This window comes from Delphinapterus leucas, chromosome 2, assembly GCF_059928025.1.
Source record: "Delphinapterus leucas isolate spDelLeu-1000000601 "Yukka" chromosome 2, BTC_Dleu_Yukka2, whole genome shotgun sequence".
NCBI lineage: Eukaryota > Metazoa > Chordata > Mammalia > Artiodactyla > Monodontidae > Delphinapterus > Delphinapterus leucas.
The window spans coordinates 16,764,849-16,779,197 of NC_143130.1; the positions used below are offsets into that span (position 1 = coordinate 16,764,849).

At 40.8% G+C, this 14,349-nt stretch overlaps 1 protein-coding gene across 5 annotated transcripts in view; it reads right to left on the bottom strand.

Annotated features, from left to right (window-relative positions):
- NRP1 (neuropilin 1) overlaps positions 1–14,349 on the bottom strand; it is a 138,113-nt gene that overhangs the window by 74,737 nt on the left and 49,027 nt on the right. For all 5 annotated transcript variants that reach the window (XM_089906470.1, XM_022580440.2, XM_022580441.2 and 2 more), the window contains exons 3-4: positions 8,761–8,942; positions 2,411–2,638 (exon numbers count right to left, since the gene is read on the bottom strand). In XM_089906470.1, coding sequence (XP_089762596.1) covers positions 2,411–2,638; positions 8,761–8,942 — 410 coding nt within the window. The remainder of the gene's footprint in view (positions 1–2,410; positions 2,639–8,760; positions 8,943–14,349) is intronic.

Below are 14,349 nucleotides of genomic sequence, written 5' to 3' on the forward strand. Positions count from 1 at the left end.
AGCATTTACAGGCATGCTTAGCTCATGGCTCTCAAACCGTACGTAAACTTCCACCAATGACTCCAGAGCCGCTACTTGGGAATCTATGTTGCTTCAAAGAGAGTGCTAGCTGGAGGAGTGGGGTTTGCCACGTGCATGCCTGGGATCTCAAGTTTTGGAGTAAACTGCTTCTCTTCAAAGTCAATCTGAATCAATGGGTCACTTTCAATTACTCAGTCGTCTAATTCACTGCTTATGATAAAATGCAACATAAAATCACTTGATGGTTACAAGCCTTCAGCACCTTCTGGTTGTTGTTTTTGGAAAGGCTATCAAAGACTAAAAGCGATTTTGCTGGCAAGGAACTCTATGTGTTGAACTACATGACAAAAATGTTCCTAGTGCCACTGATAAAAAACCCAAGAGGACACAGTCTTTCATTCTGCCTAAAAAAGAGTGAGCTGTGATGCTGTTGTACGCTGGGCGAGACCAGATAAATACTAACAAATACACGATCACATTTTTCATATTCCAAAGCCAGTTTTCTCTGGGAATAAGTCAAACACAGCATAGTTTAAAACATGAGTGAACTGCAAGGCTGACAACCTGTATTGTTAATTGTTCTTCGCTTCAACTCCGTGATTTTCTAGAGCCAGAAAATTACTACTTTGGAAAACCCTTGACACTAATAACAATGTGCTTCTTTCTACATAAGTTGGTTGATTGGACCTTCTTTTCAGATGTCAATTTAAATATAAGTTCTAGAAAAGAAGGCTGCAAATTTGGATTGTGAACAAATAAACCCATTATTAAATGTTTCAACTATTATTACAATACTATTATAATACTGTTTTCCTAATTATCGGATTGAATACTTGGAAATCAATCAGTGCTCTGTTTGGGCAAATCTCACTACTTAATGAAGGAGTTCCGGTAAGATCATCATAACCCTATTTATATGGTAAAAAAGCAAAGAAGAGGCTAAAGTAATGATAACTCAGCCATGTGCTCCAATGACAACATAAGCTTTCTCTAAACCCAGATTTTCTCCAGTGTTTTTTACTATTGAGGAACATACCTAAACTGAATTACACTGATCATTTTCATCTCATTTCAAAGACAAAGGCAATTTCTTTCACATTATACTAGCTCTTCGTTTACAGTTTACTTAAATATTCTTTCCTCCATCTTGATAATAATATCTGACTATTTCATAGATGGCTCCAAAGTTCTAATTGCATGATTTGTAAGAACTTCCAAGCCACCCTTTCTGATCTGTGCAGTGTGTTCTCCAGAGAAATCTTACTATTAAACCAGACTAAACACAAGACAAGCAATGCAGCTGCAACAAATTATTTGATATTATCTCCCTCTGTTCAGAACTTGGGTGTGTATTTTTGCCATTCACCTTCTAGTTCACAGGGGTTGAAATGGAGAACTTTCATTTAGCTGGCCACATGGCCACCTCCCCGGCCTCCTTCAAATCTCTCTCACTTTCTTAATAAGGTCTGACCTGACTGCCCTATTTAAAAATTCCCCCATCCCTCTCCCCTAACCTTAGTTCTTCTCATGCCTTTACTCTACTTTTTCTTCTTTTCTTTTTCTTTGTTTATAGCACTTCTCATCTTCTAACATTCCATACACATACTTCATTTGTCTGTAATGTGCCCTGTTTATCCTCATTCCCCCTGGTAGAATCTAAACAGGGCAGCCATCTTTGCTTTGTTTGCCAAGAGGCTAGAACAGTGCCTGGTCCATGGCAGGTGCTCAATAAATATATTTTTTGAATGGACGATGAATTCAGATGATAGGAACAAGGTGTACCAAGGATGTACTGAGGCGATTTGAATCCCCAAAGATAAAAATTCCCTAGAGAGCAGACAAGGAATCCATCTAAATGAGGAATGTCCAAATGTTCTCCTCCTTCCTTTCCTAAATTTCTAAATGTTTTGGTAGCATAACAGACACATATTTCACTGTTAAAACTTTAGCAGGTACTTAACCTCTCTGGCCCTTAGTCTCTGCATTTACAAAATGAATGGTTTGATTTAACTGATGTCTTAAGAGCTCACCCTCTGATGAGTTTATGAATTAATGACCTATAGGCAAGTCATTGAAATGAGCAAAATACTTAAGTCAGGAAAACCATGGATTGGTCCCAATTTTGTCAGCAAAATAGTTATGAGACCTTGCATAGACTTTTATGGCCTCCGTTTCCTCATCTATAAAATGAAGGCATTAGATTAGAAAGTTACCAAGTCTTTTTGGGCTCAAATATTTCGTCATGGCTCTGCATAAAGAAAGTTACTGTTTTGCCTCCTCCTTTTGAGCTACTTTTTAAAGCGATGCATGTGTCATGATGCTTGTAAAAGGATCCCAGGACCCTTCCCCCAGATCCTTCCCTTTTGGGGGTGCTTCCTGCCATTCTTACCATCAGGGAATCCATCCCAGATTTCTAGCCGGTCATAGCGGCAAAACATCCCCCCAGGAGGATTTGAGTCAGCCTCCAGGTCAAAGCTTTCAAATTCCAGGATAATCTCCAACATCTTTGGTGCAAAGATAATATAGGTGCATTCTAGGCTGTTGGGATATTTTTCAGGGAATCCTGGGGATTTTATCACCCCACTAGGTGTTGTGTAGTTCTGGGAACATTCAGGACCTATAAGTAAAAGAAAAAAGGAGCAAAGTGAAAATTCCACTTAAACGACCTTCCCAAGAAATAACCTGGGCAAAGACGGTTTATCTTTCTAATAAAAGCCCACCATTATAATCACGGCCCTAATCACTCCTTACTCAGCCTTTTCGCAGTGGTGATAGGTATGGAAAGTCAAGTTCAGATTTATTGTGTTCACCTTAGTTTTCCATTTGTGTGGAGCAATTTTAAAACTTCTGCTGTTGCAGAGAAAAAAAAATGACAAATACAAAATCATGTGGGAACATTGAATGACTAAGCTACAGAAATCTCGACAGAGCCCTAGAGAAATAATTACAGCCCCTTCAAGCTTAAATCTTTAAATCTTGAGGCTGACAGCCCTTTACTGGTGAAATAGAACATTTACAATGGCGAGGGAGAGAATTCAGTGGAGGGAGTTTGGGTTTCAGATTCCTACACCAGTGACTCAGTAACTCTACCAGATGTGACCTCTGCCTCTTTGACAAACCAAATGTGAAAGGTAATTCGTACATGTACGCAGGGTGAGTGACTCATTTGGAACGGTGTTGACACAGGTGTGCCAGTAAACTGTGGGTGTTGGTGGGGGCATGGTAAACTGGGATGCAGGTCCTGTGGCTACAAGTCACCTGATACCAATGTTGACATCCTAACCTTCTCCAAAGTATCAGATGCAGTACAGGAGGTCATTCTAAAATGTTAATATATGTGTATGCGTTAATGTATATATTTATAACGTGTAATTTAAATGACGGTTCAGTGTTATCACGACAACAAATTACAGTGATCTGTAATTTAAATTACATATATTGCAAGTCATCCTTATGACTACATGAATAAACACAATTTCAGTTCATGGAATCAGCACTGAATAGGGTGCTATTCACAACACAATTGAAAACTGCCCATCTACATGGACAGGGACATCAGCCTGTCAGCTTCTGCCCCTTATCACCACCACTGCTGCCCTGATTGTCAAAGAGCTCTTAGGGCTCCCTGGGAAACACAGATGACCTGACCCTTTTGAATCTCAGGATCCAATCTGGAGATGTTCAGTTCAACAATTCTTTTCCCGGACTATTGCCTCACTGATGGGGACCCTGCGAGGAAGTGTAAGGATTCAACTCTAAATAAGGAGGCTTGTTGGGCTTGTTCTTAACTAAATATTCTTCCAAAGTGCCAAGTACTAAAGGCAACATATTAGGCATTAATACACATTAAATTTAACTAGCAGATCTCTATCTTTAGTGGCGAGGGCTAGTAAGCTGAATCTCCTCCTCAGCGCATCTGGCAGCCTGTTGAAAAAACAAATCAATCGCTTTCTCCCCATGCACGTATTAGACAGCCATGGCCCTGGAGACGAAGACTACTTAGTAGACGGCACAATAAACCTGGCCGGTAGAGTTCTGACTTGAATACCTTCCCAAGCCTTCTACGATGGGGCTCATCCTTTAGCATGACGGCCTCGAATGCTTATCTATTTGATTCTGGTTAAAAAGTTATTACCATGTGGCATTTTGCCACGTCAATTTCAGGTAAAGAGATTGTGAAATGTGTGTCTAATTTATAATATGCTTCTAAGCTATTTGGTGGCTTCTGAGACGACTAGGCCAATTTGTCATTAATTGACAAAGTCATTTATATGTAGGTAATTGGGAACCCTTTAGAATTTGATTTCCAAGATGTAGGAACAGTGACTCTGGAGACCTCCAACCTCCTCCCTGGGGATTTGGCTGGCAAAGCAAACAGGAGAGTTTAATGCAGGTTCCAATATTTTCTCCTTCTTAAAAAAATAAAATTACCCAGGTTAGGTTAAGATTTAATGAGAGGAAAAAATATGACAGGAATTAAGGGCATAATTTCAAAATCAAATAAATTCCCATGCTTTCACTGTATATCCTTGTCATGTCAGATCCCTTTATTTTATTTTATTTATTTATCTTTTTTTGGTATGCGGGCCTGTCACTGTTGCAGCCTCTCCCGTTGCGGAGCACAGGCTCCGGACGCACAGGCTCAGCGGCCACGGCTCACGGGCCCAGCCGCTCCGCGGCATGTGGGATCTTCCTGGACCAGGGCACGAACCCATGTCCCCTGCATCGGCAGGTGGACTCTCAACCACTGCACCATCAGGGAAGCCCCAGATCCCTTTAGAAGCTAGCCCAGGTTTTCTAACGTATTTTGACAAAGGCTGGGGACATTCCATGGGGAAGTGGAAGACGGCTGGATGGATCACCAGGAACTCTGAGCTCTAGTCCTGCCTTTATCACTGACCTGCTGTGTAGCCTCTGTGGCCTCTTAACCTTCCTGGTCCTCAGATTCTGTGCATCACAAATGGGAGGTGGGCTTTAGGATTTGAAAAAAATTCCTTTCAAACTCAAAGCTCCTGTAATTTCCTACTTCCTCCATTATACATCAAAATTTGTTTTACTCAGTTCCTTAATCCCTGTTGTGTAAGTTTGCCACAGTTGAGTGAGCACTTCCCCAAAAACGATGATGGTGGGAGTGGGTTGAGGGATCCCATGGTGAATACACAAGCCGTAAACAGGACTAAGGGCGAGCAGCTGGTGTGCCCAGGAGTGAGTGAGCTACTGGGGTGAGGGGGGCACACACAGCATTGGCAGCCAGTGACACCATGCTTCCCCGGCTACTTGTAAGACTGAGAGCATCCTGTGTAGCCATAGGCATCCCACATTTCGTTGTTAAGGACCATAAGGATGGATAATGATAAGAGCTAAAATATTCTCTTTGGAATTATTATCAAATGTACAGACTTTTAGTCAAATAATGTATGAAGTGACCAATCCCGCTCTCAATAAATGCTGCCCCCCCCACCCCCGCACTGAGACCCACGGGAAATGGATACGGCTTCTTCCAGCATCTGGGCCTGGATGACCCAGACCCAGGGAAGGACAGGGGCAGAGTGGGAGGTGTGCAGGCTGGGGTTTCCTAGAGAAATTTCTTCCAGTGAATGGAAATCATTTTAGGGCTGGTAGCCCAAGGTTTTAGTATCTGGGAAGAGACCTGCAGAAGGGGAATGTGGTACCCGAGGAGAGGACTAGGGTGTCCAGGGGGCTCCAGGAAGCATGGGGAAGAGGTAAGGACTGGCCAGCCCTGTCAGGCAAAGGTGGTCCTCTAGAAATGCAGCTCCAGGGATGCAGAAATGGCTCTGTGATCTACTGTCAGAAAACCTCAAGGTCAACAAGTGAAAAATTAATGTATTGGTTCAACTATGATTAGTCTAATTTATGTGTTTTGAGGAAACCTGAAATTGCTGCAGCCTGGAAGAAGTGCTATGTTTTCAAAAGAATGGAGATTCTATAACATCATTAAATGGCTTTAGAGGAAAGAACGCCCGTGAACCTGTCTATGTGTTCGTGAATGTATTCTCCTAGTTCATGATTTTATGGAGTATCTATAAGGACTACAATATGTGCAATGAGTGAGATAGAAAGATGTTTTCTTTGCATTTTTTAGGTGGTACCAATTTAGTTGGGAAATGATACATACACACATGAAGAAATTTGGGATTACTTAGGAAAAACATTTGGTTAGTGAAACACAGTTGTGTGTGTGTGTGTGTGTGTGTGTGTGTATATATATATATATATACATACAGCTTGTATATGTGTATATTTGTGTGTGTGTCTATAAGGGACAAGCTGGGTACAAGCGTAGGAAAATAAAAAGTACATTAATGAAGAGGAATAAGCTTAGAGTCTGGTTTCCATGGAGGTTAAAAGGCTTAAACCAGAAGAGAGGGAGGGCTGTGAAATCTGGATAAAGCACCCCCTTTATCTATAATCATTGTAACAGCTAGTGTGCACTGGATGCATCTTCTGGGACAGGCACTGGCTACATGTTTTCATTTCAGTTGATCTTCACAAAGAGCCTGTGCTAGATACTGTCATCCATTTTTCAGATGAGGAATCCAAAGCTCTGAACATTCACACAGACGGTCAGTAGCCAAATCAAAATTCACATGCAGGTCTGCTGCACCTCACTCAGCACACCAACCTGGGGCAGGAAGCCAGGCTGTGGGTTTGTAAGAGTGAAGCGGGGAAGGTTGGGAGCAGCTGATGTCAAGGCTTGAGCTTGACCTTGGAGGACTTGACCCAACAGGTGACAGACACCTGCCATAGGTGTTTTGGGGACAGTAGTTTGATGACTATTTGAGAAGCTGTGCTAGGATACGATAACATGGGGATTAACCACAAGGCAGGCTTGTCTGGCCAACGGCAGAGGACGTGGAAAGGAAGCTGTGACTCTCTCTCTTTTTAACTGAGGTATAGTTGATTTACAAGATTATAACAGGTTCAGGTGTACAGCAAGGTGATTCAAGATTTCTGAAGCCATGACTCTTTTGAGGCTTTGGGACGAAAATCCAAAAGAGCTGGCAGCCATATTGGATGTAGGGAGGCAAGAAGAGAAAGAAGAAAATAAGGCTTCGAGTCTCAAGGACGGCATTGAGGGGAAAAAAGGGCGGAAGGCACGGTGCATCTGAGACTAACAGAAGTGTGGGGATGAGTTCATCTGGAAGGAAGCTGAAGAACTGTTAATGACTTAGGAAGGATCTCGCTCTTTCTCCATCCACCATCTTCAGATCTTTGAGAAACACTGACAATGAAAAGTTATTCTTGCCTCCTTTTCTGACACTTTCTTTCTTTGATGCTGTCACATGCAGGTCAGCAAGCAAATGTGTGTGTTTGTGCATGTGTGTACATACACATACGTGGATTTAGATAGGTCAAACAGCTCTCAACACAAGGAAATATGTCCATATGTAATCATGTGAACACACTGAGGTCCTATGTCTGCTGTTATTTCTACTAAAGGTTTTCTGAGCACGTGCCCAGATGAATTTCTGAAGAAAGTTCTCTCCATCTATCCATATTTATATGGGACTGTACCAGATTTCTTTGACATTTAAAGAAGTTGTGCCAATGCTCCCAGACACACTTAAAACTCTCTTTTTCGTTATTCTCGGTGGCCACCGACCCAGAGGATCTTAGGCTTTTGTATTTGGTGTGGCTGGATTTTTTTTCTATTAAATAAAGCTCTTTCTCCTATATTCCAGGACAATACATTTAAATCTTGAGCCTCTGTCCCTGGAAGTTCTCCCGCACATTAATGTCCACTTAAAAGGGGAGGATGGATTGAGCACACAGCAGGAACCTACAGGCTGTTGTGAAAAACAGTGACATCCAGGTAAAGCTACAATTCGTATCAATTGATATGTGTGTTGAATTCCTCAAAGCTGGGAGACTGTGCATTCTCAGATTCTATCCCATCCCAATATGTACCATTGTGACTGAAGATCAGTAAGTGATTATTCTGCAGAGGGCAAGTGATAATTAATTTGGAAGGGGAATGCCATTTAAAGCATGACGATTTTGCTTCCTCCAGGAAGTTCTTTCCCCAACCATGCCTCCCATCAATAGAAAGCCTCTTCTTCTTCCAATAGCTTTAGAAACTCTAAGGCTAGTGGACTAGCACTTTGCTTTTCCTGGGAAATACCAGTTTTGAATTTTGCAATAAAATAAAGCGAAGAGGCAAGAGGGAGGGGATATGGGGATATATGTATACGTATAACTGATTCACTTTGTTATACAGCAGAAACTAACACACCATTGTAAAGCAATTATACCCCAATAAAGATGTTAAAAAAAGAATAAACTTAAATGAGGTGTTAAAAAAAAAAAGGGAAGAAGATGTACATGACTTTAAGGTAAGAGGGACTCATGCATTTTTAACTAAAGAAATGAAACTTCAAGAGTAGATCAAACTTATTTTTGAATAGGAAAGATAAGAATAAATGTTCTTCAAGGAGTTTTACAGAGTATATACCTTATAAACACTGGTCAGCATATTACAATGATGAAATTGTGATGCTTAAAATACATTTTAAAAGTTTTTTTAAACATGCTTCCTCCATACACTGGGTAATTTTCCTTTGTTTAAAGTATTTTCCAACATTTTTGTAATGGAATATATGACTTTTTACCAAAAGTTTAAAAACGTTACTCCTTGTCTCTCTTTTCACTTTGTCTCTTGCGAGCTCAAGCAATGTTAATGACCACTTAGTCACACTTGTTCTCCTGTAAGTTACTCACCTCTCTTGAAAATTTCGTAACGTATGGAAAATCCTGCCCCGTGTGTCTCATAATCAGAGACAAACTTGATAAAGAGAAATGGCCCTGAAGACACGACAGGAGAAGGGGCAATCTTTCCACAGAACTTTCCCCATAAACGCCCATTTTCATTCTCTCCATCGATGACTTCCACGTAGTCATACCTAAGACACAAAGATGGAAGAAAACATCAGGATAACGAGAAAAGTCCTTTTAATTTCAGTAATTTAGAAACCAGCATTCTCCACCACCATCTGTCAGGAGCAAAACTGCTATCTGCATTCACTGCTGGATTTCATGGAGAGGGAAAGAAGTCTAGCAAAATGAAATAATTAAAATGGACTACATCATGTCCATATACATCATCTGGCAACACAGAACTATTAAGAATAATGGTGTCCATTATACTTGCAGACAATGTCAGTTAAAGTAACCAATTAACAAGAAAAAGGAAAATCTCATGAGCACAATTCTCTTTTATTAAATTGTGTTCCTTTGTCTGGGGTTGGGGGGTTGTCAATACATAATGCTATGCATTCTTTTCAAACTGTGAAGTTCTTTTAGGAATTCAAAATGTCTCCTTGGCTGGAGCTCTCCATAAATAATACTTTGATTTCTGTGAGCGACCCTCTAAACATATGGCCACAGAATAATAAACAGATTCTTTACTATTTAACTCAATTCCACTAAGCCCCAGGCTTCTTAGAAAAAAAAAAACTCTCTCAGTATCCACTGTGGTCAAAACACAGATCATCTTCTCCCCAAACTACAACTTGAATTGCAGAACATAATCTCTTCAAAGAAAAAAGTTTATTTAAAAATGGAAAGTAACTTTATTTACTACCAGCCTTATTACCTTTAAAGGAATATTGTCATTTGAAATGGAAATATGACACACTTGAAATCATCAAAGTGATATGATTTTTTAAAATTCAGGTTTAATAATACACTAAGCAGACAAATGATGAAGGAAGTAGCAATAAAATATTACCCTAAAGATTGCACTGAGATAATGCATGTGTCTGGACCATTTTTTTCACTAAAAGGTGGAAATCCATCTCCAATAAACTAGCATTCCCCCAGGAAAACAGGAAGACTTTTTTTTGTTCGGCATTATCTATTTCTCAGTGTCTTGCTCTTTCTTTTCGTTTTATTTGCCAAGTCACCTAGGAGCCAGATAATCCGATTTGTCTTCCATACTTCTTCTAGAACTGACGCGAAGACATTACAATCCATTCATTGCAAAACATTATTTCTGTGTTTAACTTGGTTCAAAAGTCCTGGGATATATTAATTTCAGGAATGGCTAAAATATGGCAGTAACATAAACTGTATCTGGCGATTTAAAAGAGATCAAAGTGTGGGAAATCTTCATGATGACCCATGTCATCCTTAGCAATCCTTTTCAAACTGTCCAGGACACATGACTTATGTTTATGTAAAGTCTCACGAGACAACTGCAAAGATGCTATCAAGAGTTAAAGTGGATAGCTTAAGGCTCTCTAAATTAAAAATGACGTTACCTCATCAGTTAAAACTGTGCCAGCTTTGTGTATATCAAGAAGAAAATAAAGCTGACACTGAATGAATGAAGCACTAGTGTATGTGAATTATTGTAGTAACTGAATTTCCTCTGCTGCATCTGCTGATTCCAGGAGTAAAATCACTGGCCGGCTAGCATCGCTGTCCCTTTGCAAAACTATGGAGCTACACAGAGGAATTGTTTGTTTCTCTAGACACTGGGAGATGCTTTGCATGTTAAGACAAGACAAAGGAGGAGGATGAAGACAGCGTTACCTTCAAAATCCTCAGGGACTTTTTATAGTCAACTGAGGGCAGCTGGAAAGAACCCCATCTCTGTACTCATGAAAGCCTCACAAGTTGGCATTTATGCAGTAATTCCTTTTATCTCTGCTGCTTCATTGACTAGACAGGTCTGCATGGTTTGCCCCACGCTTGCTTATAATTTAACTGTGATTTGAGCCGTTGACTGCGTTTGGCCTGGTGACTGTGCGTCCGGCTCTGCTCTATAGGCTTTTTACTTGCATCTCGACATGGTCTGAATACTAAGTGGCCGCATCCTAGTGCATTTTGCCTTCCAGACACAAATAAGAGAGGTGGGTCAGGCATTCTGAAGAAGTAAGGGCATTTCTGTGAGGAGACCTTTCTCCCAGGTATGACAGAACTCAGCTATTACACTACTGGGGAATTACAACAGTGGATGAAGCCAGTCTTTTAATTCACATTATCTTCTAGTAGTAAATACTAGACTCTCCCCTTGGCAACAGTAAAAGCTATTTTGAAAAGGGGCAGAGGGACTGGATGCTCTACCCAGCAAGAGATAAATCATCGCATCTTAAGTGCCAATTTTAGGCAATGGGATTATTCGGGGATACAATAGTTACATTTATAAACTGGGATGCTGCTATCATTTTAGCACTTTCTACCATCCAACAGGGCCCCCAAATGTATCACAGATAGCAGTTCGTGTAAATATTCAAGAGGGTGTATGCGTAAAAATTGCAAAGGGTGATACTGCCAAGGAAGTTAAGAAAGCAGCTTGCTTCTCCCTCTGGAGTTGAGACCAGTTCCACCCCATAAGTTTCTCGCTGGCAAACGTGGTGCCAGGAATGCAGCTGGTGTGCCAGCATCCCTCCCCAGAGACTAAATGTGTCGCCACAGAGACGCACCCCGCCTGCATTGGCCTGAGGCCCAGGATCCTGAGTTTGCAAATTTCGATCCCCCAGACGGCTGCACTGCTCTGTTACTGCTGCCGGCGCGGCAAGCACCACGTTCCTTGGGATGTTAAGATCCTCAGTCCTGGAACCAAAGACCTGAGCACGTGAGCCTGGAGGTACCTATCCGACTCGCATCCCGAACCGACAAGCTCAGGCTGTGGGAGGAGATCTGGGGAATCTTGGGAATCTAATTCATAAAAGCTAGAGGAGGGATCACAAAGTTAACCCGTCTGTCCCTTTGGAGCCCGGCTCTGAAAAAAGAATGTTTCCAGGTGACCAAGAGGCTGCGTCTGGGTCCAAAGTGCACCGCCCACCTGTGCAGGAAAGCCTTCCTCAGACCTCACCTCCCCACGTTTCATCACAGGAACACCAACATCAAATGGATTTAGCCATCTTCTCATCCCTCTCTTTTTTATAATTAAAAAAAATTTTTATTTTTGGCCGTGCCGCGCAGCCTGTGAGATCTTAGTTCCCGACCAGGGATCAAACCCGGGCCCACTGCATTGGAAGCATGGAGTCCTACCCACTGGACCACCAGGGAATTCCCCCTCACTCCCCATCTCTCTTCATCAATCTTCTACCTTAAACCTTTCCCTTTCTGCACTAATAATGGTAAAGCAGCCCACGTTTACTGGGAATAAGGCATAGATCTCTCTACCTAAGCTTCTTACAATTAAAGACACTTTCTCAAGGTTTCAGTTTTTGGGTGTGCGGCCCTGGGTGGCTCTTCCATGAGTATCCCTGGCTTTAAGCTCGTGCTTCTCAGGCCCCACGCCTTCTTGCTTCCATAACCCCCGCTCTCACACTACTCAGGTATATGTGGGTGGTGAAAACATTTTGAATCCTAATACTAATCACGAGTTTAGTTTCCCATAAGAGTGATAAAAGAATAAAGATTTCCTTCTAAGAATTCTTGAAAGGATTACTCAGAGATTTTTTTTTTTCTTTCTTCTGGAAAGTTTGAATTATGGTTTTAGGAAAATGGCCAAGGAAAGGGAAAAGTGATGGGAAAATGAGAAATGTCTTCAGTCACTAAAGAGTGCTTTGGGAGGCTTTCTAGGTATGCGGTGCTGAATAGACGAATAGCACACTTATACTTAAGTCGGGTTTTCTCCTGTGAGTACAAATGACCCCTGACTCTATGGTGGGGTCTGTTAATGGGAAAAAAAACCCCGAATCCTCTACAGGGTGTTGTCTATATGGGGAGCTACCGTACCAACCCCCTCACAGCTTCTGGACATTCTCGAGTTGTTAGGAAGGGGGATTTTAGGTAATGGTGTCTTTTTAATCTCCTTCCAAGAGGCTCTCCCCTCACACGCATACGTACGTCAATAATGGAGATATTCGATACCTGACATCATAAACCAGAGTGAGAAATGATGTTGGCTAACATAATTTTCACCTACAAAAATGTGTTTCTTTGGATCTTTGGTTTATTTTACACAAGGCATTAATAGCTATCCCAACTGAACAAGCTGTAAACGATTACTGTATTGTTGTCCAAGAATTACCTTCCTTCTTCCCCAGAAGAAAACAGATTTTTTTTTTTCCTCAGAGTATTAGAAAGAGGAGTTGGATATAAAAATATACGATGATGGAGTATGGAGGGGCCAATTAGCTCGCATCGGTGTTTCTGAGCAGTTTTATATGACCCACCCCCTAACCATTCTGGCTTCTTTGCAAGGTTCTAATCAAGATAAATATATGAAAAGCCTTTTATAAGGTTCATAGACTCATGTAGTAAAAGCATTTTTAGAAATCTATTCAAAAGAAATAATCTGGAATAATGTCAAATATGTATGCAAAGAGTATTGCCTGAAGCTTTATAATAATGGGGAAAAACGGAAATAAGGCCTACAGGAAGAAGAAGGAATTTACGTACATTCATATTGAGGAATATTATTCAGCCATTAAAAAGCATGTTCAACAAAAGATTTTTTATAACAAAGGAAAAATGCTTATGATAAGTAAGTGAAAAAAACTTTACACAGTATATCCTCAATTTTCATTCATATGAAGTAAAAGAACAGGAGGGAAATATGCAAGCTATTAACAAGTGTTTATCTCTGGGTAGGGAGATTATTTCTGTATTATTATTTCTGTATTTTTCAAGATTTTTACAATGGACAAGTACTCTTTCTTAACCAAATTTATTTTGAAAGCATTAACTACTTATGTATGAAGTAGCAAATCAATACCTTACTGCCCAGCTAACAATTTTATATTTCTTGCTCAGAAAACACTATTTTTTGATGTTTTATTTGGAAATAAATCAAAGGCTTTGCCTTTTGTTTTTAAAACAATGGGATCAATGAGCCTCCTTGTGTGATACATTTTTGGGGAGTACTAGAAAGTTAAAGTGAATCTGATTTGATCTCATACTTTCTGAAATGCTGGCAGTAATACTTGCCATTTGTATAGTAACTTCCCTGTTACAATATACTCTCAGATCATTGTCTAACACGGTCTTTACAGTAATCCCAGGAGGGAGATTATTAGGTGGTACCATCTCAGAAGGAGCCCAGAGCAGTAGAAGCACCAGGTAAGAGACACATGAGTGAAATAATTAGTATCTTTTCCACATTGCCCAGTCTGGGACAAGTTTGATTCTAGTATCTGCTCTTGTTACTCCCTTTCATACGTATTTTTTGAGGGTGGGAGATGGGTATGGCTTATTATTTTAGAATTAGTCATGAACAACTGGTCAACTGGTCAATGTTGCTAGAAAATGCCACATCAATGAACACTTCCTTGGTGGTCTTCTTAACAGTGTGCTTAGAGCTGTACAAACAAGAATCCTGGTGTTTGCAAAGGTATACGTGCAGGTGTGCAT